General features: G+C 41.8%; 1 protein-coding gene across 2 annotated transcripts; it reads left to right on the forward strand.

The window, feature by feature from the left end:
- On the forward strand, nt 1–27,789 carry gcn1 (GCN1 activator of EIF2AK4). Of its 2 annotated transcripts, none has more exons than XM_044364126.1 (57): nt 1–212; nt 1,175–1,277; nt 1,364–1,427; nt 1,550–1,681; nt 2,115–2,223; nt 2,321–2,419; nt 2,809–2,943; nt 3,071–3,248; nt 3,353–3,427; nt 3,540–3,668; nt 3,760–3,810; nt 3,909–4,007; nt 4,193–4,366; nt 4,484–4,636; nt 4,735–4,830; nt 4,932–5,007; nt 5,706–5,865; nt 5,990–6,179; nt 6,331–6,455; nt 6,651–6,829; nt 6,948–7,041; nt 7,130–7,243; nt 7,350–7,548; nt 7,643–7,795; nt 8,586–8,764; nt 9,075–9,155; nt 9,634–9,777; nt 9,929–10,053; nt 10,227–10,416; nt 10,523–10,593; nt 10,868–11,033; nt 11,176–11,370; nt 11,588–11,834; nt 12,049–12,170; nt 12,457–12,571; nt 12,910–13,089; nt 13,649–13,869; nt 13,984–14,052; nt 14,142–14,280; nt 14,371–14,567; nt 15,013–15,155; nt 15,250–15,367; nt 15,551–15,766; nt 15,912–16,076; nt 19,191–19,352; nt 19,437–19,529; nt 19,625–19,768; nt 19,923–20,192; nt 20,310–20,423; nt 21,657–21,887; nt 22,034–22,227; nt 23,592–23,706; nt 24,223–24,319; nt 24,692–24,840; nt 25,384–25,494; nt 26,810–27,031; nt 27,136–27,789. In XM_044364126.1, the coding sequence occupies exons 1-57, from the start codon at nt 195–197 to the stop codon at nt 27,259–27,261; spliced, it is 8,016 nt and encodes a 2,671-aa protein (XP_044220061.1). In that variant the 5' UTR covers nt 1–194; the 3' UTR covers nt 27,262–27,789. The 2 variants fall into 2 exon arrangements, with proteins under 2 accessions (XP_044220061.1, XP_044220070.1); XM_044364135.1 differs by having other exon boundaries at nt 4,738–4,830.
- Nucleotides 27,790–27,882: the final 93 nt, after the last annotated feature.

The following is a 27,882-nucleotide window of genomic DNA, read 5'->3' on the forward strand; positions in this document are numbered from 1 at the left end:
AGGAAGAAAATATCGCGAACAGTACTTGGTTTGCGACTGATGACGTTTCACAAGAACACAAGTACAGACAAGAGCTCAGACTTATAAAAGCTTTAGTCAAATTGGCTTCAAAGCCTGGCGGTCTTCCTGGGCGCTTGATTAGTTGTGACCCGGACGTGACGTCAACAAGTTCTTCCTGCATCAGGACCGGCAAGATGGCAGCGGACACGCAGGTTTGTGTGGCTGGTTTTTGATAACACGCTCTCCGCGTACAGAATAGTAATTAAGTATTGTAGACACCAAATTCGTGGTATATTGAGTGCTGCTATATTAACATCGTGGTGTGTTTCGGCGTTTAATGAGTAACACAAGCGGAAACCAACAGTTACATAGCTGATTAGCCGTTAGCTGAGAGCTACGTAGAGTATGACTCCATCAGACTGAGCAGCTGCTGTGTTTGACGGTAACCTGCTCATACTGACACAGGACTGCTTTCGAAACACAGTGAGAAGCGAGATGAAGGCTTGTTATGATAGTAGCGTCTTCTAACTAACTGACCAAGTGCTTCAACTCGCCGTCATTAACTTTAGTTAGACTACATTCCCCAAGCTTGCCACACAGTCCTATAAGGTGATGAGATGAAGCACCGCCCTCCGTGTGCTATTAGCTGAATTGTTTTGAGTGGTTCAAATTCTCAGCAGATTAACCTGCTGACACAGTGATAGTGTTAACGATACTGGAAATCCCTTTGTCGACCACCAGTTGATCTAAAAGTTCAGCCTTCACTGTTTACTTCTTTGCAAAGGTACAGATTCACAAAAAATGTTTTTTCCCTTTTCTCTCAGATTTTTCTCTCCTTAAAACAATATTCTCCTCACACAGCACGCTTTAGACAAAACATAAAACTGACACATTTATAGGTTTTTTCAAACATACTAACTACAGCTGAGACGACTAGTCAATTCATTGAATGGTTGATTGACAATCTTCTTTTAAATCAAATCCAGTTTTTTTTCCATAGTTCCAGCCCCAAAAATGAAAGAAATTGCTGCCCTCCCTTTTCCCATATGATCATGCACTGAACACCTGTGGATGCTGGACTGTAGTTTGGACAGAACAAGCAACTATTTCTGCCATTTACTCTATCAGTAGACCAGCAGACCAGTTTTCCTACTAACTGTGACTTTTACTCCAGGTTTCAGACACGCTGAAGAAATTTGCCTTAAAAGTGACTACAGCCAGTGTGAAGGAGCGCAAGGAGATATTCGGAGAGCTGAAACGGTGTACAAAGGGTAAAGGTGAGGGATTTTGTGTCATCTCATTTGCTGCGCAATAATCTTTGGTTTAAAATCAACACTAATGTTAGATCAAATATCTATTTTAGAGTTACCAGAGCCTGCCATTAAAGGCCTGTGCAAGCTCTTCTGTCTCACTCCACACAGATATCGGTAGGTGGCCACTTTCAGTCACTAGAAAACCATACTTAACACAAAAGCATGATCCCACACAATGTTCTAGTTTTTAGTGTTTGTATCCTTTGTGTTTACATGTGGATGTGTGTGTATTTCAGAGATGCTGCCTCCCGCAGAGAACTCCTCTCTGTCATTGCCCAGCTGGCTGACAGTCAGCCTGACATCCTGGTGACCAGCCTCCTCCACTGCCTTCTGAACAGTGGAGTCATCAGCAAACATGGAGAGCCCAGGTGCGGCTCTGAACTTTATATTCAAGTTTTGTTTTTTTTTCATCTAGATCATCATTTTTGACAGTAGTTGCAGCACTTAATAAATACATACATTTACAGACCTACAGAAGAAAATTGATCCACACCATAGCTGAAATCCCATCATCATAGCACTGTCAGCATTAGACTTCTTTTGTTTTTAACTGTTTTGACAGGCAAGAAATGTATGGTTTTTATGATGTGACTGCTGTTAACTAATTAAAAAACAGGAACTAAAAACAGATGTATCATTGCATAAAAAGGAACATTTAAAAAAAAACAGACTACAGATTAAATTAAAATGTGTGTGTGTGTGTGTGTGTGTGTGTGTGTGTGTGTGTCTAGGAACCTATTCTTTGTTTCATTTTATCCTGGTTGTTTCTTCCCTCTCATGTTTGCCATATTATATTTTCAGTAAAAGCACAGGCTCTGCCGCCTTCATCGGCTTGTCTTGGACTTGCCTATTAGTGCCCATTGTGTTTTCTACGCCAGAGAAAAGAGAAGGAGCCATCTGGAAGAAAATGGTCAGTAAACTGCCTTTTTAAAATTGAAATGACATCATTGATATTATTATTGTCTGTGAAAAATCCTGTTAATGCTTTGTCTGCCTTCATCTTTTAGATGGAGGTTCAGAGCCTCCTTGTGGCTGAGGTGGTGGGTGGAGCCAAATCTATGGCTCGGAAATCAAGCCTCAAGAATCTCAGTCACCTCTGGGAGAAGGTGAGTATAGAACACACCAGCACTAAAAGACACAGGTTGACGTAAAAGGAGCCTGCTCCAGCCTGATCAGACTGAATTGTCATTTTGTTTCACTTCGGTCATTGACTTGATCTAAATCACTAAATAAATCAGAGTATTGGGGGCGATGCAGGTCAAGAACATGTTGCTGTTGTCGGCTTGTAAAGTCCAATAACAAAAGACATTGTGATGATAATGGTCTATATACATACAGTACCAGGCAAACATTTGGACTCATCTTCCCATTTATCTGAATGAGAAAGTATCTCCAAACTTTTGACTGGCACTATATTTAATCCAACTCGGATCCTAATGCATGTTCTAAGAACATATACGCATAATTGCTGGAAAGTTCTGACATGTTTCACCAGAACCCTGGACTGGTTGATCAATACATCGGCACTCTGTTGAGTCTGGACCAGAGCCCTACTACTCTGGCCATGCTGGGGGTGTGTTTAGACTTCTGCACAGCTCAGAAAGACAAAGCTACAATCGAGAAGCATAAGGTGAGTTTTTTTCAAGTTCACATTTTTAGTCTGATGTTGTTGATCAGTGCATTCATATGTTTTTTTTCTCGGATAGATATATTTTGTGGCTGCAGTGCTCATATAACTTTGTTTACTGTTTTTCCAGAGTGCCCTTTTGGATCTGTACATCAAGTCTGTCCTTATGAGCAAGACAAAACCTCAACAGCACATTTTGGACAAAAGCGGTTCCCTGTTGCGTCATGTCTCCCACTCCGAATTCAAGGAGCTGCTGCTGCCTACTCTGCAGAAGACAATGCTCCGCAGTCCAGAGAATGCCATGCAGAGTGAGACGCTTTTATTTTCTGAGCAAAATGTTTAATATTCACCTGATTAATTCTCAGGCAGCTCTCACACACCGGCTCTGATCTCTTGTCTTATCTCTTACCAGCTATTTCCTGCCTGCTGTCCACTGTGACCCTAGATCTCAGTCAGTATGCCATGGATATAGGAAAGGCCATAGCAAGTAAGACTTTAATGCATGCTAATTTCCATATAGAAAATAAAAATGAATGAGAAGCTCTGATCAATGTAGAACATTTCTCGGTATTTAATGTCTGTTGTGGTCTGTGTTCCAGGCCAGCTGAAAGCCAACAACACCCAGTTGATGGAGGAGGCGGTGCAGGCCATGCAGAACCTGGCCCAGCAGTGCAGTGACCCCACCGCTGTGCAGGACATCGTCACACACCTCTTCAAGATCCTTGGAGGTGAAGCAATTAATTTCCCTTATAACTGGTCAACTGACACATGATTGTTGTGTATGACAAATATCGTAATGTGCAATGTTTGTGGTTGCAGGCTCTGAGGGAAAGCTCACAGTTGTCGCCCAAAAGATGAGTGTGTTGTCAGGTAAGAGGCTTTGCCAACAGTTTTAATTATGCAATTATTATTCATTAAGATAGAATTGCAAACGGACACTTTTATACCAGACGATTTTTTTATTGTAGGAATTGCCAGTTGCAGCCATCATGCTGTGTCAGGAACGTCCAGCCAGACTCTCAGCTCTGCAGTCACTGTGATGTTCATCCCTTATTTACAGCAAGAAGGTATCATCACACTTTCATTGCTCTTTCCTCCTCTTCTCCCTGTCCTACTGTATAAGGTTTGAATGACTTTAAGTAAATTATCTTTAGAAGTCACAAGATGAACCCATAATGCAAGTTTATGTCTTTGGCCATAGCATAATGTTTTAGTCAAATACTAACTTTTCTTTTTTCTTTGTTGTATTTAGTTCATGAGGGAACTTTGGTGCATGCGGTGTCTGTGCTCTCCCAGTGGAGCAGTCGCCTCACAGTGGAAGTTCCCTCCGCTCTGCTGGACTGGTTGAAGAAGGCGTTCACCCTCAAGACCTCCACCTCTCTGGTTCGACATGCCTACCTTCAGGCCATGCTTGGGGCTTTCAAAGGTCAGTCCACGCAGGAGCCACTACATGTTGAATGTACAGATTCTGATATTGAATTGAAATCACACTTGACGTGCGTTTCTAATAAACTGACCTGTTGCCTTATTTGCTGGTTTTCAGGTGACACTGTGGCCCAGGCCTCAGACCTCATGCCGTTGCTCCTCCAAACTGTGGAGAAGGCTGCGGCACAAAACTCCCAGCATGCCCTGCTTGCAGAGGGTGTTGCAGCTTCTGTTCTCTTGAGTCGACTGGCTCTGCTGGACACACAGACAGGTGAGGCTTTTTTTTTGTTTGTGGAGCCTGTTGGAGAACTCTTGGAACACAAGGATCAGAGGTGGTGAAGATTTTTTTTTTTGTCTTTTTTGTCTCAGCAGAAGCTAAATTCTCCAGCTTTTGGAACCTGGTCTTAGATGAGAGGAAGCCGCTATTCACTACAGAGAAGTTCCTCTCACAGGCCAATGAAGAAAGTGAGGCAGTTTTCAAAATATCTCACTATCATCAGCTTAAAGGCTCATGAGTGATTTTTAAAATGTGAAGCAATGAAATAATGGCTTGTTTCTGTCGTTAGCTCTGCTCACAGTGCTGCTGCTCTGTGAAAGGCTCTTCTTGGACCATGCCCACAGGCTTAACACCAACAAATCACAGTGAGTCTGACCTTTTCTTTACCATACAGAGTGTTTTGCTCCTGAAAATGTCACAGAGCGCGTGTGTACTCAATTTCAACAATGCTTACACAAGCAGCTATTGTTAATGTTGACATTACAGCACATAAAGTGGCAGTTGCTGCATTATAAATGTAGTCCCTCTTCAAATCTCTTTGCCATTGTTGTTGCTGTTAGTTCAAATGTGCATAATCAGCTCATCAAAATAATGCAGGATACTCAGGGTAGCCATCATGAGCATGCAAACACAGTTACAAGCAAGTGCTTTTTTAAGTGGTAGTGTACACTAGTTTTTACTTTTAGCATTAACTTGATTAACTTTGAACATTGTTTTATGGGATATATATTAAAATGTGGTTTATCAATGTGTTTAATCATGTGAATTTATGAGAAACCAGATATGTTCCATCCTATAGCAACAATGCGACTTTCTTTTGTACTGTAGGTACACATAAAAACACTGTATGTGAAGAAAGTCCTAACATGCACTACAGGTTCAATACAGTTATTACCAAATAATTATAAATGATACATAGATGAACCTCATTCTGTGACAGAGCTGAAGTTGGTTATGGTTATACAGTCAGAAAAATGCAGAATACAACATTTTGATCATGGATTTGTTTCATTTACTTTGATCCTGTAGAGCTTTAATCACAAGTCAATTTTCTCACACGTAGGATGTATCACCATGCCACAGTTGTGGTCCTGTTGTCTCGGAGCTGGCGTGTGAGGAAGCGGGCACAACAATCTGTCAAGAAGCTGCTCTCCTCCCTGGGCGGATCCAGCCTTGCCCACGGTCTTCTGGGAGAACTCCAAGTAGTCATCAACAAACACAAAGTACAGGCCCTAGACCTTAAAAACATTAAGCCACATTTACTCATAATGTGAAATTGTACATTTGCATGTTTGGTAGATATCCTGCTCCCTTGAACAGTTGCTAAGTGTTTTTGTATGTTGTCAGGTTTTGCCCCAGGACGTCCTGTTGTCAGAGTCAGGAGAGCTGGGTGAGCTGGGCCGCAGCTACGTTCCTCCACGTGTCCTGCTGGATGCTCTGTGTGTCATTTGCTCCACTGCCAGCCAATGGGGTGACTCCAATGAAGCAGAGAACTTGGCCATGGAAATCCTCATAGTCACTCATCATCCATCCATAGGTATGAGAATGAATCTGCTGCCTACTTATTTACCAAAATGACTCCTTTCCTTCCAACACCAGGTTTTTGTAGTTTTAATAAAACTGGAATAGTGTATCGGTGCTCTCTCCCATGTTTTACATCTCGTCAACTCTGTGTGTAACTCTTTCAGTTGAAGCTCGCCGTGGCCTGTGGCCGATTCTGCTCTCCTCCATGAACATAAAAGCAGAGGAATTTATAGAGAAGAATTTGGAGGCTATTCTGCCACATCTGCTGGAGGTCAACGCAGACAACCAGGTCTCACAATAACAAACACCTCCTTACACTGCATTTACATATGATTTATATACACTGTTGGGGAGAAACTGAGGTCGTTTAAAAGATAAATAAGCAAAGAAAAAATGGAATTCAAATAAGGACATTGGTTATTAGCTCTTAGTGATGTGTTTTAAATGATACCTGGATGTTTAGTGGTCATTTGTTTCTCCTCAGGCGGTGAAAAATGCTGTTGGTGCCCTCTCCAGCCTCTCCCCAAACAAGCTGTTACCGCGGGTTATCAGTCATGTCACTGAGGGGCTTTCCCAACCCGCTCTACTTAATGTCACCAGGGAAGAGTACGCCATCATGTGCACACCTGAGGGAGTACTGTACGACAACAGCATCATTCAGAGGTAACAGATAACCTCTCCTAACACTCTGCACTTCTGAACTCAACAGAAATCTGTGTCATTTTCTATTGTCTCTCTGGCATTCATTTACTCCTGTCTTCTTTCTCTGCATGTGCTCCAGTGCCCAGAAGGAAAGCACCAAGAAGGTCAACATGAAGAGAGAGAACAAGGCTTACTCCTACAAGGAACAGATCATTGAACTGGAGTTACAGGAGGTAGTTTGAAGTTATTATCAGTGATGTTCTTCAGTGGTGTTAATGTCCGAATAATATTTTAAATGTTTTAATTTCTTTGATCTTGCAGGAGATGAAAAAGAAAAAAGGCATCAAAGATGAAGTGCAGCTAACCAGCAAGCAGAAGGAAATGATGCAAGCCCAGCTTGACAAGGAGTCTTCTATTCGCAAGAGACTTCAAGGGGTATGGAAGCAAAGTTACCAAAAAGATATTTCTAAAACCAAGTCCCAAGGTGTGACTTTCTTAATTTCTCCTCGTTGACCTGTGGCGTTCTTCTTGCTTTTCCCAGCTGAATGTGGAGTTACAGAGTGTGGTGGGTCTGCTGGAAGCCACTCTGATAGAGAGACCACCTCAGATCACCAGGGAGCTCCCCGCCATCCTCCAGGTCCTAACGCCTCTGCTGAAGTCCCCTCTGGCTGCTCCATGCATCCAGCAGGTGTTCTTGGACATCGGAGTCTGCCTCATGCCCCAACAACTCCACCATCTCGGTACACAACATGTCTTGGTGTATTGTATTACATTGATAGACACAGCTTTGTCCCAGCAGCATAAGTTTATATCATTCTTTTTTTTTTCTTCCAGCTGTGCTTGTGGGACATGTGACTTTACGGTTGCTGAAGCCAGAGTGTGATCTGGACCAGGCTTGGGGACAGGAGGACCTTGACACAGCAGCCAACCGCACTGTGCTGCTGATGCACAACCACACTGTCCCTCAGAGAGAGGGCAAGACTGGTGGTGAGGACACAAAGCTTCAGATGGTTTTTGACAGTTACAATATCAACTTAACACATAGACAGATATGCATACTTTTTTTTACAAATCATGTCAATTTCTGGCTAATATTGAGTGTTTAACATTGTTTGAATATATTCAGACCATCAGAAACTTCACTGTATTGTCCCTTTTCCCACTTACTTTAAGGAGTGTTTCCTAATGCACAGCTGGTAGACAAAAATCATGTGAAAAAAAAAATGCTGAATTCCTGCATATTGTCAGCACAGAGTTTATTAGAGATGCATTTTGGTCATGGACCTTTGTCAATGATTTATAAAAGCATCTGCAAGTCAAAATCTGCAGAATACAAATGGGGAAAAAAATAAAATAAATAGAAAAGTATTTCTAGAAAAGATTAGATGGGCGTTTTTTCCCAACAAGAAAAGTTCAAGTAGGGGAAGCAGATCAGTCAATAACCAGTCCAAGTGCCATATCAGATCTAGAAATATCTTCATAACCTTGAAGAAAAACAAGACTTATCTATTAGTGAAGACAAGAACAATATAATCTATTATGGAAATATTGAGTAAATGGTCTAATATTCCAAAAAAAAAATCAAGTCAGTATTTCAAACGAAAACTTTGAAGTAAATAGTCTGATACACATCTAGCCAATATTTATAAGAGATAATATGAGATCTTGCAGTGCAGGAGATGCAGAAGAGCAAATATCCCAACGATTTGTCATTAAAATGTAAAATAAGACACCTGACTCATTTCTGGCATACTGACTGCTTTCTTCCTTTTTCCAGACGTGGCTCGACTGTCTGCGCCGGCTTTCTCCGTCTGCTTCCCTCTTCTCAACGCCACGCTCAGGGAGTCTTCAGGCAGCACTGAGGAGACAGAGAATTTGATGACCAGATCCTTGCAAATCATCAACGAACATTCCCAGCTTCGGGCTAAGACAGATGATGACACTACCATAGATGAGGTAGAGACAAACTTTTCATCTCTTTCCCATTTTCTTTTGTCTTCTCTTGACTTGCACTGAAAGATGATGGGGAAATAATAATTGATTTAAAAAAAAAAAAACAAAAAGCTTTCTGCAGAGACATGCTGCAACATTTATTTACACAGTCTGCTACATAGCTGTCTTTTGTGTTTGCGCACCTTGTTGACAGCTATTAAGTAGAGCCGTTGCTCTATAAAAATAAATGGCATAGAAAATGAGAGAGGTTTATGTGACAGTTACTCCCATTTATTTTGTAGTGTAATGGATTTATGTGTTTTTCTACTTTCAGAACGGCCCAGAACTGCTTCCACGTGTCTCCATGCTGCTGCTACTGACCAGAATTATTTCCACAGCCACTCCGAGACTCCAGGTAAACAAGACACTTATCAAACATAGTTTCACTTCATTCCAAATTCAGACATTTACTTTATCTTGTTGATGGACTGATTTATCCAGATTTCAGCCGACAAAGTTAGGACTAGCCAGTGAACATATCAGAGCATTTAGCAGCTAAGGAACCAGATATTTCCCTCCAGAGTTGGTTAAGATTAAAAACAGAGCTAAAAGGAGAGGGAATATGTGACTTACAGTGGCCTTGTTGCCCGAAACACAACTCCAAATGTTGCTCCATGTCTGTTGGATGTTTAAATAGGCAACAAAGTTTGCCACATCAACTTGAAAGGTAATATAATGTCAGTGTTGTGTTCACAGCTTGTTGCTGCTGCCCAGAAGTGGCAATGAAATCAGTTATTGCAGGTCTAAACAAGAGTTTGGAGTAAAAACATTTTTAAAAATCCATGTTGTTGCTTTTCCCTGTGATATGAAACTTTTCACTCTCTGGGTTTTAGGTGTTGGCGTCTCAATGCTTGACTGCGCTGTGTGCCAGTGCTGGAGGAGGAGAGGGCTGCACTGTAGCAGAGCAGTCAGAGATAGACGTCTTGCTCAACGCACTCCTCTCACCCTGCTTCTCTGTCCGTGATGCTGCTCTCAGGGTTAGCTTCGGATTAGTTCATTTTAATATTGTTTGGCCTATCACCAGGAAGAGTAAACAGAGGTTTATTACAGACAGGGAAAGTCACTACATTTGATGGTTTTCAGCTGTTTTTCTCCGTAGCTATTAACACTGAATGTCTCTGTGCGTAGGGATTGTTGGAGATGGAGTTTGCTCTGCCTACGGACAGCACAGAGGCCAGCGGACTGAGTTTGTTGCGCAGGCTCTGGGTTGCCAGGTTTGATGTTGAGGAGGAGGGACGAGCCTTGGCTGAAAAGTATGTGTTTTGGGGTTTTCTAATGTTTCTTTGGCTCCTTTCGTCATCTGAGTGCTCATTTTGTACTATAACCCATTTGTCCCTGCATGAGTGTCTAAGTGTTTATAATAAACTGCTCAGGATTTGTAAAAATAGCAGCTAAGCAAAATTCTTCACTTCTCCCTTCTCCTCAGGCTCTGGGAGTCTCTGGGTCTGGAGTTGGTCCCTGACCTCTGCTCACTGTTGATTGGAGATGTCACCCACCATGAGGAGGCCGTCCGTTCTGCTGCGGCTGAAGCTCTGTCGAGTGCTGTGTCCCAGTACAGAGACCAGTCTGCCACAGTGCTCGGCCAGCTCACTGAGCTCTACCACCAGAAGCTTTATGTAAGACCTTGCCAACCTGTGAATACATTCTTACTAATGGATGGATCTGTGTTCAATAACCAAAGGATGATTGAATAAAAAAATATATGCATTTTTTAATTTAAAGAGACCCCCTCCTGTGCTGGATGCCCTGGGCAGAGTCATCTCTGAAGCTCCACCTGACCAATGGGAGGCCAGGTAAGAAAGACTAGCAACAGCGTTAAAGAGACATTGATCTGATAGAATCTCGCAGCCTTTGCAGCCAGCTTGTTACATTCATCTGTCATTTTGAGACAGATCATACAATTCTCTCAGTCCTGGGAGTTTGCTTTAGTGGTTATATGTCAGATATTGCCTTGAAAGCGAATCCTATTATAACCGGGAGTACAAGAAAGTCTAAAAATCTGTAAATAAAATGTTTATGTTCCTTCTTGTGCACTGAGCTCTTCTGTTACACACACTTTTCCATCAGGTGTGGCATTGCTCTGGCTCTGAACAAATTGTCCCAGTACCTGGAAGAATCTCAGGTCACCCCTCTCTTCCTCTTCTTTGTTCCTGATGCTCTGAACGACCGCCACACTGAAGTGCGGCGCTGCATGCTGGATGCTGCCCTCTCAGCTCTCAACACACATGGAAAGGTAAAGCTCACTGCTCGCTTTTCACTGCATAAACACACAGATACATTTCAGACATGTATCGTATGAGCATTTATATCTTTATAATATATATCTTTATTTATTCTGCTGTCCATGTGCATGAAATATGTGCTGTGTGTAACAGGACAATGTGAGCTCCCTGCTGCCCGTGTTTGAGGAGTTTCTGAAGAACGCCCCCCAGGACGCCAGCTACGACTCTGTCCGTCAGAGCGTTGTTATTCTCATGGGCTCTTTGGCCAAACATCTGGACAAAAATGACCCCAAGGTCAAACCCATTGTGGCCAAGTTGATCACAGCACTCTCTACACCTTCACAGCAGGTAAGCAACTCATCCTGCTTCTCTGCTCCACACTTGATTAGAGTGTCCAACATTTAAGAGTTTCAATAAGTAAAGAGTGTTCAACATTTAAGAGTTTCAGTAAGTAAATAGCAGAATGTTTAAAAATGATGGGAAAAGATTAAAAAATGAAGCTATAAACCACATGAAACATACTGTACAACACATTATCTCATGTGGTTTGTTATTTTTCATGCAGGTCCAGGAATCTGTGGCCAGCTGTTTACCTCCTTTAGTACCTGCCATCAAGGAAGACGCTGCAGGGATTGTAAGGAACCTGCTGCAGCTGCTGCTGGAGAGCGACAAGTATGCAGAGAGGAAAGGAGCAGCGTACGGACTGGCTGGCCTGGTCAAAGGACTTGGAATCCTGGCGCTCAAGCAGCAGGACATCATGACCACACTGACCGACGCCATCCAGGACAAGAAAAACTTCAGACGGAGGGAAGGTTAGTGAGAATTATACAACCACTGATCTGTTGGGTTTTGTATCAGTTTATACCTGATTTTGCAGATATTATGTATGTCAGACTACATTTTCTTCAATATATCCACCACACGACCGCCAGGAGGCACCATCTACTGGTACTCAAGACTTCAGCAACAGGAAGACCTTGTAGGACAGAAATTTAAAAAGTCTGACCAGCTGTTTGTCTCTTCTAGGGGCATTGTTTGCCTTTGAGATGCTGTGTAACATGTTGGGGAAGCTGTTTGAGCCGTATGTGGTCCATGTGCTCCCACACCTCTTGCTCTGCTTTGGAGACGGAAACCAATATGTCAGAGAGGTAAGCCGGCACATCTTCTCCTCCTGGCAATTTGTCTCTTTTCAAATTATCCCACGTCCTTCTCAAAGAATATAATTTTGATTTATCATCAAAATGACACTACACAAAATAACACTTAAACAACACTAAATTATTAGTCTTTCTGCACCATCCGGTGTTTCACACCATCTACATTAAAACATAACAGGGTTAGCCCAACATAAAACTATTCAATTATTTTTGTCCTCAATCAGTCAGGGAACTTGTGTGAAAATTGTTTGAGCCCCCCTCCTCTCACCTCCACCAGGCTGCAGACGACTGTGCCAAGGCTGTCATGAGGAACCTGAGCGCCCACGGTGTGAAGCTGGTCCTCCCCTCTCTGCTGGTTGCCCTGGAGGAGGAGTCCTGGAGGACTAAAGCAGGTAAGGAGCACCTATAAGGAGAGGGTTCCTAGGCAAGCTGGGAATGTACTGACGTGATGACAAACTATTTAATCTTCTCCACAAAAGACAGACATTTCCTGTACTACATATTCACTCTTATCTTGTCACTCTTTGAGATTATAATGCCATTTGGAATTATTGTAAGATACATTATTACTGTCTTGTTGATTGTGATAATAGTTATGAAGAACTGGGTAATAAATTTTCATTCTATACATTTTTAGATACCAGTATGGTGACGGTACAGTCAGTCACTATTGAATAAGTTGTCCCATCATACAGTGGATTCCCGTGAATCACCCTCCTCTTTCTTTTAGGCTCGGTGGAGTTGCTGGGTGCCATGGCTTTCTGTGCACCCAAGCAGTTATCCTCCTGTCTGCCCAGCATCGTACCCAAGCTGACTGAGGTACTGACTGACTCCCATGTGAAGGTGCAGAAGGCCGGGCAGCAAGCCCTCCGACAGATCGGCTCCGTCATCCGCAACCCCGAAATTCTTGGTAAAACTCATGAGAATCAGAGTTGCTACCACAGGAGTTTTGTGTCCTTTTAAAATTTTCAAAAATGTTTAAAGGACCCAAGAAGGCTTTAAAAACATACAAAACATTTTTTTCCCTGTATGGTGAGACAATTTCAGGGTGTTCGTATGCCCACTTCAAATTGTTACAGGGTTAGTTGTACAATATTCAAAACAGATTTTTATCAGGTTGCCCACTCATAGTTTAACACCACCATATTCACCCAGATTTGCACTGAGGATTCTCATAGACATGCAATACATACACAACATACAATATAATGCAGTCCAACAAGGTTAAGGGTTATAATCAGAACTATTCTTCTGTACTTTGTATTTTGACATTTCCATAGAGAAAATTCAGTAAGAGTAATTTAGTGAGCAGCTACCAGAAATGTATTGAAAAAAATGCCAGGTATGAATAAAATTAGACTTGCAATCAAGTACGTAAAGTTTTGGGAATGTTTCCCCACTAATGTTTGGTGTACTTGTGTTTTGAAAACTCAAAATGAGAAATAATGATAATATTGTTTCTTTCTCAGCCATTACCCCCATCCTGCTGGACGCTCTCACTGATCCCTCCAGGAGGACCCAGACCTGCCTGCAGACGTTGCTGGACACCAAGTTTGTACACTTCATTGATGCCCCCTCTCTCGCCCTGATCATGCCCATCGTCCAGAGAGCCTTCCAGGATCGCTCCACTGACACTCGCAAGATGGCTGCCCAGATCATTGGCAACATGTACTCCCTCACTGACCAGAAGGTATACGGCACTAAAATATCACAGTGACCCAGGCCCTCAAACCAGTGTTTTCTGTGGGCTTGCATTTTGGTTATAATAAACCAATATGTACTGTGTATGTGTCGTTGTTTATAGGATCTCTCACCCTACCTGCCTAGTGTCATTCCTGGACTGAAGGCCTCTCTGTTGGACCCGGTGCCTGAGGTGTGTTTAATGATGATAAATAGAGCCCAGTAATATGTGCTTTGTGTATGTGGGACTCATGCTGTAGCTGCTCTTCTTCTCCTCTCCAGGTACGTACAGTCTCAGCCAAAGCCCTGGGTGCCATGGTAAAGGGAATGGGTGAATCCTGCTTTGACGACCTGCTGCCGTGGCTCATGGAGACACTGGCCTCCGAGCAGAGCTCTGTAGATCGCTCTGGAGCTGCTCAAGGTCGGTTTCATCACTCATTCCCGCTGTTGTTTCCAATTTGCTCTTAAATATAATTTTTCAAAAGAGTCACTGATGGATGCCTGTCTTCAGGTCTGGCTGAGGTGATGGCCGGACTGGGAGTGGAGAAGCTGGACAAGCTGATGCCAGATGTGGTGCAGACAGCCAGCAAGGTGGACATAGCTTCCCACGTCAGAGATGGCTACATCATGATGTTCATCTACCTGCCCCTCACCTTTGGAGACAAGTTTACTCCCTATGTTGGGCCCATCATCCCCTGCATTCTCAAGGTATTTGTTCCTGTGTTCAAAATGTTTTGTTGTTATTTGCCTCTTAGCCCTGACTCTTGTCTAGAACTGTCTATTGGAAGTGCAACAGTGGTGTAGGCACTATTTAAATGATCTTAATCATCATTTATGGTAGAATGCATTGAAGACAAGCTATAGATACAGTGTCTATAAAGGGTCTCTTGGACATTTTCGTGTTCTGTTGTTTTATAATATTGAATCACGTGGATGTATTGTAAGATATTTTGGCACTGATCAACAGAAAACTGTCAAAATATTGGATGGAGATCACCTGTGTGAAAATAGTTTAGTTTAAATTAATTTTTATCTGGAAGCTGACTAGTCAATGTCCCAAACAGTTTATTTACTTACTGTGTATCATTCTGCACATCACATGTCATTGCAGCTCAGTAGTTCTTACCCTCTCTGTCTCCATTTTGTCAACCAGGCTCTGGCTGATGAGAATGAATATGTGAGAGACACTGCACTGCGAGCTGGGCAGCGCATCATCAGTATGTATGCTGAGACCGCCATTGCACTGCTGCTTCCTGAGCTGGAGCAGGGCCTGTTTGATGACCTGTGGAGAATCAGGTCACACTTACATACACAGTAATTTGTTAGAGATTGAATAAATGTCACCCTTGTATTGACTAAACTGTGCGTCCATGTTGTTGTTGGTTTGCAGGTTCAGCTCTGTGCAGCTGCTTGGAGATCTGTTGTTCCATATCTCTGGAGTGACAGGTAAGATGACCACAGAAACGGCCTCTGAGGATGACAACTTTGGAACTGCTGCATCCAATAAAGTATGAACACATTTATTTCTTCAGCAATTCTTCTATACATCCATCCAGTTAATAAAAGGAGGTATTTTTAGTCTTTATTCCCACTTAACCTCTCCATCACAGCAGTGTGGTGTGGGTCTGTGAAGAATCTGCACTTACATTGATGTTTTAAGCATTGCTGAGCTTTGAGCTTTTCCCTCCCAGGCTATTATTTCAGCTCTGGGTGCTGAGCGGCGTAACCGCGTCCTCTCTGGCCTCTATATGGGTCGTTCAGACACCCAGCTAGTGGTTCGACAGGCGTCCCTCCATGTGTGGAAGATTGTGGTGTCCAACACCCCCCGAACCCTCCGAGAGATTCTCCCAACCCTCTTCTCCCTCTTGCTGGGCTTCTTGGCTTCCACCTGCCCTGACAAGAGAACGGTACGGCTCCTTTTCACTTCATAACCCACTCAGTAGAGTTTTTACATTCTCTGGTTTGCAACTGTCGACAGTATTTGTGTTTTCCTTTATCTGTGAAATCACCTGCACCCTTCTTTGCTGACCCTAAGTGTTTGTGTGTTTTCAGATTGCTGCTCGGACACTGGGCGATCTGGTGAGGAAGCTGGGAGAGAAGATTCTCCCAGAGATTATTCCCATCCTGGAGGAGGGACTGCGCTCTGACAAGAGCGACGAGAGGCAGGGTGTCTGCATTGGCCTCAGTGAGATCATGAAGTCTACCAGCAAAGATGCGGTTAGTCTTACAGGCGCTGTAACACACACATTTCTCTGCCAGTTTAAAAGCATGTAGGAGAGACACCACAAACATACTCAGCATGAGAGACCCTCAACATAAGTCATACATAGTTAATGGTGAAAGGGGCACTCCACTCATTTTAAATGTCAAAGTTAATTTGCTGCTCAGCCAGTGAAAATGGTTATATAAAATCTTCTATGGCTCTGATGAAACTGATGATGTCATCAGTGCTATCTTGGAGATTACAAAAAGCCTGTGTCACAAATTGAGCCTGCGGAGTTTGAAAGACGTGGCCATTTACCAGACAAGGAAGGTCTAATGAGAAAAAAGGATCAAGTAGCATTATGCAAAGATGTGATTTGGAGCTTGAGCCATAATTGGGACTAAAAGTCAAGATGTCTCAGCCTCTGCTGCATCGATTTTGAACTTTCTTTTTAAAATCTGTCTATTGCGAGTTCCCCAATTTTATGTAAGTACAATACTAAGTTGCTTGCGTACCCTTTTATTTTTGTTTATTTAATCTTTATTCAGTCAGGCAGTCTCATTGAAATTAAGATCTCTTTTTCAAGAGAGACCTGAGAACAAGAAACATTCATTAGACAAGAACATAATCAGCAGACAGAAACAATACAATTACACAATAAACAAGAAATGAATAAACAGTTACAAGAATCATAAAAAACATCAGATAATAAAGCTTTAAAATCTCTAAGAGGAATGTAAGACTCAGGTTTGAGGGCAGTTTGCAGTTCATTCCATTTAAAAGATGCATGGTACCTGAAACAAGTTCTTGCAACATTAATGCGAACATGAGGGATATCTAAGGTTAAGTAGTTACTGGATCATGTGCTGTAGTTACTAGATTTAAATGAGAGAAGAGATGTGAGGTAGTTTGGAAGCTTCAGCAGTAGAGCTTTATAGATGAATAACATCAGATGGTTATTTCTTCTTGTCTGTAAGGAAGTCTAACCAACCGTGTGATACAGAGAACAATGATGAGTACGAAATTTGTCATTTGTGATAAAGTGTAATGCACTATGATACACAAGGTTTAACTGCTGAAGTGTTGATGGGGCAGCATGACAATACAGAATATCTCCATAGTTAAGGACAGACATGATGTTTAACTGAACAATAGTCTTACAGTTGGGAGAAGACAGACAACCTTTACTTCTATAAAGGAAGCCTAGTTTGATTTTTAATTTCTGAGTCAAATGTTGAATATGACTCTTGAATGATAGTCTGCTGTCAAGCCAAATTCCTAAGTATTTGTATGACTCAGCAAGATTAATATAGGTGCCATTTAAAGTTTTAATGGCAGGATTGTCAGTCACTGATGGAGGTGGAGAATACCATGTACTTGGTCTTTTCTGCATTTAAAACTAGTCTGTGATTAAGGAGTGATATTTGGAAAGCATCAAAGGCAGACTGAAGATTAGTGAGGGCCTTGGCTGGGATAGAGCCTGGGGCATATAAAATTGTATCATCTGCAAAATATGGACATTGAAGTATTGATTAGGGAGAATTATGTTATTTATGTATAATGCAAACAGCAGTGGACCAAGGATAGACCCTTGTGGCACCCCATTTCTGATGGCAAGAGGGCTTGACTGAGCACCATCAGCAACAACAGTTTGAGTTCTCTCTGTAAAGTGCGACTTCATATAGACTAGTTTATGAAGTAGGATTTTATGATTCAGTCATTTGCATTAGAGGTCAGTAAAGAGTGCAGCAGAAAATTGTTTTTTTTATCCAGGAAGGAGACAATGTTATCAATGACTGAAAATGCAGTTGTAATTGTGCAAAACCAGACTGCTTTGGCTGTAGTAAGTTCAGTGAATCAGTAAAGGTGCGTAGTTGTAAACTGACCAATAATTCTAGGATTTTTGCTTAGAAAGGAAGTTTAGATATTCGATGGTAGTTGTTGAGATCAGAGACATCACCACTTCTGTGTAAGGGAACTACTAAGGTGCTTTTCCATGAAGCTGGAATCAGGCCTGTTAAAAAGGTTTGATTAAAAATATGTGCTAAATGTGGACAGATTAAGGGGCACTTAGATGAAGAAGATATGGGTCAAGATTATCTGCACCAGTGTTTTTGCTTGCTTTTAACCCAAGCAGAGCTTTGTGAACATCTGCATTGCTTACCAAATTTAAAGAAAATTTGTAGTCAGAAGAAGCTGAGAGATTGGGGACTCCCTCTGCTGGACAGATATGGTAATTGTCTACAGTGAAAGACCAGAGGAGAGGAAATTGTGATTAAAAGCTTCAACTATGAATGATCTATCGGAAATATGACCAGATACTTGTTTGTTTTGTGGTGGGAGATGTGACCATGATGAATTCTTAAGAGATGCTATATTTTTCCAAAGTGTAGTGGAACAATCACAGGCACAGAGAGATTTCTGATAAAAATTTGATTTAGCCTTCCTAATCATGCTGGTGCAAATGTTTCTTTGTTGCCTAAAGGTTAACCAGTCCTCAGGGGAGCCACTGGATCTAGCCTTGGACCAGGCTTTGTCTGTGTTGTGGATGGTAGTGGAAAGTTGTCCAAGGACTATATCTGTTTTTAATTTTATGGGTTTTTTTATAAAGTGGTTTTCCAGTGCTATGCAGGATCAGTAATAAAGTGTTATCAATTTCAGAGATGAACAAATCATTTTAAAAAATCCTGAAGATTGAAATGCTTATAATTTCTTGTGGTGATAATTTTAGATTGAAATTTAGGGAGTTTGGTGTCTCTGACACAGGTGATGGGACAGTGATCACTAATGTCAAGGGCAAAAACTTCAGAGGCAGGGTATTTATGTGGTCTGTTAGTAAGTATGATATCAATTAATGTGGAGTTAAGAGTAGAGTGGGGGCAATAGATACCAACAATGCATGAGAGGCTAATTGTAGAGCACTTTGTTCTACTGGAAAAAATGCTATGTAAGTGCAGCCCTTTGCCATTAACCATGTGAAAATATATTGCCTCTCATTTCAAAATCCAAAATAAACAAATACAATAAAAAGATTTATATGTTTTTCACAACCTGGTCAATTTTGAAATCCTAGTTTACACCAGGAGTACGAGACATGACACCTGATTGACCTGATGTTTCTACTGTAGGTGCTGGTCTTCTCTGAGTCCCTGGTCCCCACAGTGAGGAAGGCTCTCTGTGACCCTCTGGAGGAGGTCCGAGAGGCTGCAGCCAAAACATTCGAGCAGCTCCACGCAACCATTGGTCACCAGGCGCTGGACGACATCCTGCCGACCCTGCTCAAACAGCTGGTGAGGAAGCGATGACACAAACATTCAGCAAACAGTTTATGTTAGACTTGAGCAATGAATAATACATTAAACGTCTTTTCCCAGGACGATGAGGAGACAGCTGAGTTTGCTTTGGACGGCTTGAAGCAAGTCATGGCTGTGAAGAGTCGCTCTGTGCTGCCTTACTTGGTGCCAAAGGTGAAGTTTCACTTTCAGGTTTTCCTTCTTTAGGCCTTATTATTGTGTCTGGCTGTGTGGCTGACTAAAGCAAATGTTCTCTCTGGTCATACCAGCTGACTGCTCCTCCTGTCAGCACTCGTGTGCTGGCCTTCCTGTCCGCTGTGGCTGGAGACGCTCTGACACGTCACCTTGGGGTCATCCTGCCCGCCCTGCTCTCCTCCCTCAAAGGAAAGTTGGGAACAGAGGATGAAGCACAGGTAATACCAGCATCCACCGACCATAATGGCTACTGCTGCTGTTGAGTTTGAGCCTCATATCATTATTATATCAGTTATTAAGGATAATTGTTTTTTATCGTACTTTGTGATAACGTTGATTTTATACCTGAATACCTGCTTCCCTCCATGTCAGGAGCTGTGCAGCTGTCAAACGGTGATCCTCTCGGTGGAGGATGAAGTGGGCCAGCGCATCATCATAGAGGACCTGTTGGAGGCCACACGAGGCCCTGAGCCCAGCCTCAGACAGGCTGCCGTCACCATCCTCAATGCCTACTTTGCTCGCACCCGTTTGGACTACAGCGCCCATACACGCACCCTGCTATCAGGCCTCATCCGCCTCCTCAATGACTCCAACACAGAGGTCTTGTCTCAGAGCTGGGACACCATCAACTCCATCACCAAGGTGTGCTGATGTGGCAGAATGTACATGTTTACAAAATTTGGTGCAAAAACAACACAGCACAGTTCATACTTTATTTTTGAATCAAAAGGCAAATGTAGACTTGTTTTTCTTGTATAGAAACTGGATGCGAGCAGCCAGCTGGCTATGATCGATGACCTACATCGAGACATTAGATCAGTAGCTGGAGATGTAAAGGGTCAGCACCTGCCCGGTTTCTGTCTGCCCAAGAAGGTAAGAAGGCTCCTCCTAGTTCAATAAAACTGGGACCTCCTCACAGCATGATGATGTCATTCCTTTGCCCTTCCTGCTACTAGGTTGTAAAATAACTTAAGTTTTCCGTGACACTACAGTGAACAGGAATCTGGTTCCCATATGTCACATGTTACTGTAATTGTGTACTCACTTAAAGAAACCATACTTCCTTATTTAGCTGGCGGTATCAACCAGCAGATACCAATCACATTTGTCTGTTCAACCCTGCAACATAACGTTTACCGTAGCGAGCTGTTTGCTAGCTCAAAATGACTGCTGTACACTTTGGGTATTAGTGCTGGAACATTACAGTGTTTTAATTGATTGGTCAATCAACAGGGCATTAAAAAGCATTAAAGCAGTTGTTAGATATTTAGGAAAATATAATTGCTTTCTTGTCGAGAGTTAGATGAGAACATCTATATCAATCTCATGTCAGTACACTAATTATGAGAGACTGGACACTGCTAGCCTGATTCTGTCCAGAGGTTAAAAAGTCCACCTAGCAACACCTCAAATTTAATTTCAGTCTTTATGCTACGCTAAGCTAATGTAATGTAATGTTCTCCCCGCGCCTGCGTGGGTTCTCTGGGTGGGTGCTCCGGCTTCCTCCCACAGACCAAAATACATTCAGGTTAGGTTAACTGGTGACTCTAACTATCCTGTAGGTGTAAATGAGAGCAAATGGTTGTTGGTCACTATATGTTAGCCCTGTGATAGACTGGTGACCTGTCCAGGCTGTACCCTGCCTCTCACCCAATGTCAGCTGAGCTTGGCTCCGTGACCCCCTAGAGGATAAGTGGTAAAGAAAATTGGACAGACATGAGATTGATATCAATCCTCTCATCAAACTCTTGGCAAGAAAGTGTATTTTACAAAATTTCGAACTATTCCTTTAATCAACAACTAGTCAATGAATTTATAATTTAAAATTATATGGTCCCTTAAATGTGAGGTTTTGCTGCTGTTCCTTGGTTTATATAGTGGTGAATTGAATATCTTCGTTTTGGACTGTTTAGAATAAACAAGCAATTTGAAGCGGCCACTTGGGGCTCTGGGAAATCATGGACATTTTTCACTATTTTCTTACATTTTATAGACTAAAAGATTACTTAATCCAAAACATGGATATATTATAATTCATAAAGAAATAATTGTTGCTGCCCTGCTCATTAATGCTGTATGTTATGTTCTTCCTATTTGTTTTCACAGGGTGTGATCTGTATTCTGCCTGTCCTGAGAGAGGGTGTCCTAACTGGCAGCCCTGAGCAGAAAGAAGAGGCAGCCAAAGCGCTAGGAGCGGTCATCAAACTGACCTCCCCCGAGGCCCTACGGCCCTCTGTCGTCAACATCACTGGACCGCTCATTCGTATCTTGGGTGACCGCTTTGCCTGGACAGTGAAGACGGCTCTGCTTGAGACTCTCACCCTACTGCTGGCAAAAGTCTGTTATCTGTATCTCCCCATGGGACACCTAAATGGCCAAATACTGTTGAAAAACACCATCATTTCTCCCCGCAGATGAATGAAGTATTAGTTGGGAGGCTAAGTCACATTGGCTCTAACCTCTGGACTGTATTCCTCCCCCAGGTGGGCATCGCCCTGAAGCCCTTCCTGCCACAGCTGCAGACCACCTTCCTGAAGGCCCTGCAGGACTCGAGCCGTGCTGTGAGACTGAGGGCTGCTGAGGCTCTGGGCCAACTGGTTTCTATCCACACCAAGGTTGACCCACTCTTCACCGAGCAGCTCTCTGCCATCCGCAATGCTGAGGATTCAGGAGTCAGGTGTGCACTCTTACAGTAGAGCACTGATACTGAAATCAATGAAATTATTTGGGAGACCGCTTAATATCATTAACCCTCAGATATACAATGCATATAAGATCATTGGCCCTAATTTGATGACATTTGAGATAATTTCCAGTGATTTACAGAAAATAATTGTGAAAATAAGAAATCTAATTTTCTCTTCTAATTCTGATAATTTTGGCGGTAATCATTTCAGAACCATTGGTCTGAAAGATGTGTCTGTGAAGTAAGCATGTGTCCACTCGTTGCAAAAAAAGTCATAGATAGAGGGAGCATAATGCTAAACCTGCATATTTTTTATTTGTCACTTGGGGGCAGTACAACAAACTATAAACACATAAACATATCTTCATCATATTAAGTTTATATGGCAAACATTTGCCTATTTACACTTCCAGCACTTCAGCATTCACTCTCCTAGCTCTGTTTTTTGTTTCCACCAACTAATGAGGAACGTACTTGGGTCTCTAGCTGCTAAATGTTTCAGTATGTTCACCAGCTCGTCACTAATTGTGCCATGGTTTATCAGAGTGTTTTAGCTGAAAACAGCTGCCTCCTGCTTCTAGAAATAAGGTTGATGAGAGCGGTGAGAGTGAACCAAAGCAGTATAAAATTTTGGGCTATAAAACCAAATCAATGAACTGGAACTGCAGAGTTGACACTACAAGCAACACCTTTCACATTACACATAGTTATCCGATCCATAATTAACATTGAAATATTGATTAGTGCAGTTTTAAATGGAAATCTGAGTGGTATTTGTGAAATGGTCACAGCCAAAGACAAGCACACCCCCTAGAACAATATACCAAACTTCCCTTAAACAATGTGTGGTTTGACATTTAACATGTGTGGTCTTAACTAGAGGCTGATATTATTGGCCAATACATCACAGATATCTGTATCAGCATATATTTTGGCAGATAGGCCTATTTTTAAACTGTAAAATGTCCTACTCAGTAAATATTTCAGTCAAAATTCCTTCATAACCAGGGATGATGATTATAGATTCAGATTGATGTTTTGGAAAAAGCTGTTAACAAAACAAACTCCATTCAGTAGCTGTTCTGGAGCTGTTGATCATTTTACATGATCTTCCTCAGCAGATGGAGTTGCCCAGCTATCATGGACATTTTTTGGTACACTTTAAGGACATGCCTTCCATATGGGCTTAAGTATTCAAAACAGCATTAATTATTAATAAACTTTGAAAATTTGCTCATCCAGTATTGCACCATATTTCTAACACAAGAAACACAGTCATAAAATAAAGGAACTTGATGAAATGAAATTGGGTTTACATCTCTAATGCTTGTGTTGTGTTCTTTACCCTCTCACAGGGAGACTATGCTTCAAGCCTTAAGGTTCGTCATCCAGGGGGCCGGGTCAAAGGTGGATCCAGCCATCCGCAAGAACATCACCACCACATTACTGGGCATGCTGGGACATGATGAGGTATGACAGGGGGAGCAGATGCCTTGCAGCTTCAAGTAGTGCTGAGGTTTTTTTTTTTTTCTGTGGTAACACGCCTGTTTTTCCAGCCCGAGGCCCATAATAGCTACTTAATACTTGAACGACACAATCATAGATTTAATAATACAATTAACAAAAAAAAAAGTGTAAATGTATAAGCAGTCAGAACAGATTTCACAGAGAGCTGTTTAGTGGTGTAGTTTCTTCTGTGATCACTGTAGAAAAACGGAAGTTAGCAGAGAGGATGTGGTTTTCTAAAAAGGTGGCTTTGAGTCTTCATGTCAGTTTGAGAATAAATGACAATGTCAACGTGTGTGTGTGTGTGTGTGTGTGTGTGTGTGTGTGTGTGTGTGTGTGTGTGTGTGTGTGTGTGTGTGTGTGTGTGTGTGTGTGTGTGTGTGTGTGTGTGTGTGTGTGTGTGTGTGTGTGTGTGTGTGTGTGTGTGTGTGTGTGTGTGTGTGTGTGTGTGTGTGTGTGTGCGTGCGCGCGCGCATGTAGGATGCAACTCGAATGGCTTCAGCCGGCTGTGTTGGTGAGATGTGCGCCTTCCTGTCAGAGGAGGAGTTGAGGAGTGTGTTACTTCAGCATGTCTTGGGTTAGTATTTGTGTGCAAAGCTGTTGTCACATCATCTTCACTTCTCTGACTTCAGCCAATAATATACGTGTATAATTTCAGGTTTGAATACATATTTTTGTAGTCAGAAAATGCATGTGGTGTACAGACTGAAATTAGTATTATTTCAGTTTAAAAATGTGTATTTTTACTTAGTTTGAACACAGTATTCTTGATGGATATTGTAGTAACACTTCTCATGATATATTTGTCCAAGATAACTGTATCAAGAAAGTCTGAATCTATCTGTGTGTGTGTGTGTGTGTGTGTGTTTTTATTCATTTTCTGCTGCTCCCTGTGCATCAGCAGCATATTGAGAGCACATGAGCTAATCATTTTTATCCCTCATTTTAGCGGACGTGTCTGGTGTGGATTGGATGGTGCGTCATGGTCGTAGCTTGGCCTTGGCCATAGCTGTCAAGTGTGCTCCTGAGAAGCTGTGTGGGAAGGAATACGGTGATAGTGTGACAGAGACTATTTTGAACAACGCCACTGCTGACAGGGTGAGGAGAATGGTGTGGTTAACGGCCCTTTGCTCTTTGGACATGAAAACATTTCTTCTATCTGTGTACATATATCCACTGCTACAGTGAATATCCTGAATAAAGCCACTTGTTTTTAACGCTTGTACACAAATTTAATAAACAAGCTGTAACTTTTAATTTAGTGTGCTTTAGAGGTGCTGGTACACAGATTATTTTAACCTTTGGATGGAGCCAGGCTAGATGTTTCCTCCTACTTCCAGTCTTTATGCTAAGCTAAGCTAACCATCCCCTGACTGCAGGTTCAGAACAGTCTTTTCATCTAACTCAGTAAGAAGGCAAATAAGACATTTTTACCAAAATGTATTTCTGAAACTCTAATTACATACCAACCTGTCTATTGTCTGAACAAGCCATTCAAAAAACAAGAGCTGCAGATTGTACAGATTAAAATACTCTTCAATAGAAGATTCAGAATAATTCCAAAATGAAAGTGATTAATATTTGTACATTTTCTCTATCTTATGAGCATCAGTACACACTGTGATTCTGCTTCTCTTCCAGATCCCCATTGCCACCAGTGGGATTAGAGGGATGGGATATCTGATGCGGCATCATCTCAGAACAGAGGGAGCCAATAGTGTTTCGCAGCGCATCATCACACAGTTTGTCAAGGTAAAGCAGGAACTGTTTCATTCAACTGATAATCACAGGCCATTTACTTCCCTTTTGCTATATTTGTATGTGTGAGGAAGTGAGTGCTAATAAGTCACAAATAGTTCTTCATCCTATTCTCCCAGGCTTTATGCAAATTATATAGGGCTGGAAAATGAAAAGTTTAACTGAACTTACATAGGGTGTTTGTGGATTTAGGTTTAGGATTTATGCAGAGCATTCAACATTGATTTATTTTTATAATAGGTTATTTTTTCATGATCACAGGCGAGCTGGAGCCTGTCCCAGAACACATGCTCTCTGTGTGAAAGAGAAATTAAAGCTGTGCTAATCAATATTTCATACATCAAAAATGGGTCAAATCACCATGTGTAATGTGAAGAGAGAGAATTATCATTCTACTCTGCAGTTCCCCTCAGCTCTACAGTGTTTTAATGTCTTTCAGCTCATTGTTTTGATTTTACGCTCTAAACTTAATTGTTTTGGTTCACTCTCACTGCTCTCATTAGTGTTTTCAGCAAAAAAAGTTTCAATAAACTCACTTTATGCTACCTGCCCAGCCACTAACTGCAGGCAGACAGTTAGCTGCTGATCATAGGGTAGCTAAAGAGCCAAATATTAAAGTTGGTGGAGACCAAAACGGAGCTACGAGAAAAGTGAATACTGGACTCTCATTTGTCGGACGGCCAAAAGCATGACTCCAAATAAATAAGCAAATGTTTGTCAACATGTTCTCTACAACAACTTTATAATGTGATATTAAGTCAGTGTTGTGTTTTCAGGGTGGTCCCAAAAAAATCAGATAATGCTGCTTTAAAAACTGTTTCATTAATTTTCATTAAGGAAATAAAATTTAATGGTACCAAGCACAAACAGTGACTCAGCATTTGTTACCTGATGTACAACCTCCTCTTTATATTGTAGTAAGCGGTTATTTAAACAAATGTTTCTCTATTTTTTTTACTCAATTATCGGGTCAGTAATAGTATGTTAGTGTGGTGAAATTTGAGTTTATAGGTTGATAATTCCAATAGTAACTGGAACATAAAATACATTCATTGATGGAATTCAACTCCAGTTGAGTCAAATATCATAAATCATCAATTCCACAAAGCATACACATCCAGTTATACGCTAAAATCTCATTATGAGAGATGATATCACACTGATCAGTTATCAGGGAGATATAAATAAAAACATAAGGCCATAACAGAGAGTGTGTAGGAAGATGAATATTGCGATGAGCGCCTGTTTCAACAGTGCTGGTAGATGGAGGTCTTGTGTTGTGACGCATGATGTCTGTATGACCCCATAGTGTCTTCAGAATCAGTCCAGTGACATCAGACTGGTGTCAGTGCGGGTGCTGTGGTGGGTGTTCAGAGACCCAGCCACGCCCTCCATGGAGGCTGTTCACATTAAGCCGCTGCTGAAGAGTCTGCTGGACAACACCAAGGACAAGAACACGAGCGTTAGAGCCCAGAGCGAACACACCATCGTCAACCTGCTCCAACTCCGCCAAGGAGAGGAAACCATGCAGGTCAGACTACAGACTGTCTGTAGTAGAAGTTACAGATGGAGAAAATGCATTCAGAAAAACACTGTTGTTCTGATTTTCAGCTTTTATCTCTTTCTGCAATTCAGGCTGTTACTGCCATTCTGGACTCTGCAAGTAATGACCTGCTATCAGAGTGTCACCGCCGGTCTTTGAAGAAAATCGCCAGCCTGCCGGACTCCAATGAAGAGATAGACGACACCATCCTAACATGATGGAGCAGGACTGAACCGTGAAATAAGATTGACTGACATGTCATACAAATCTCCACTGTATGACAACCCCAGATACACTCACCACATATGCCCATGTTGCCTTTCATGGACAAGGGCTGAGATGGGAAGTGTGTTTTGACTGTATTTCCCACATATTCCCCAATAAATTCCTCTTTTTTTTCCCTTACTTTGCTTCATTGTTTTAGCGGCCTTCAAACCCAATTTATAACTTTTTTTTTTTTTTTAATTTTAGCCCACAATGCGTAGGTTACTCTCCTGTACTTTCAGAACAAGGCCAATTCTGTTTTGACTTATCAGTGTGTTTTCACTTACTTATTTTACCAAAACAATTTGGAAGATTTATGACGCCACTGTAATGGAACATGACCCCTTTGATTAAGTTTTATTTGGACTTTGTGTGTGAGAGTTGTTTGGGGGGAAAGCAACTTCTTATAAGAATAAAAATCATTCTTATGTCAGTGATACGGTTGTAAAAAGGCAATACAAAATAAAAAGATCTTGATTTCAGAGCTGTTTTTCTTAGGGTGGGGTCAGAGGTCACTGGGACTTTTGTCACACATACAGGTATTTCACATGTTGATATTGTCAGTAAATATGAGT

Source organism: Thunnus albacares, chromosome 2 (assembly GCF_914725855.1).
Source record: "Thunnus albacares chromosome 2, fThuAlb1.1, whole genome shotgun sequence".
Classification (NCBI taxonomy): Eukaryota; Metazoa; Chordata; class Actinopteri; order Scombriformes; family Scombridae; genus Thunnus; species Thunnus albacares.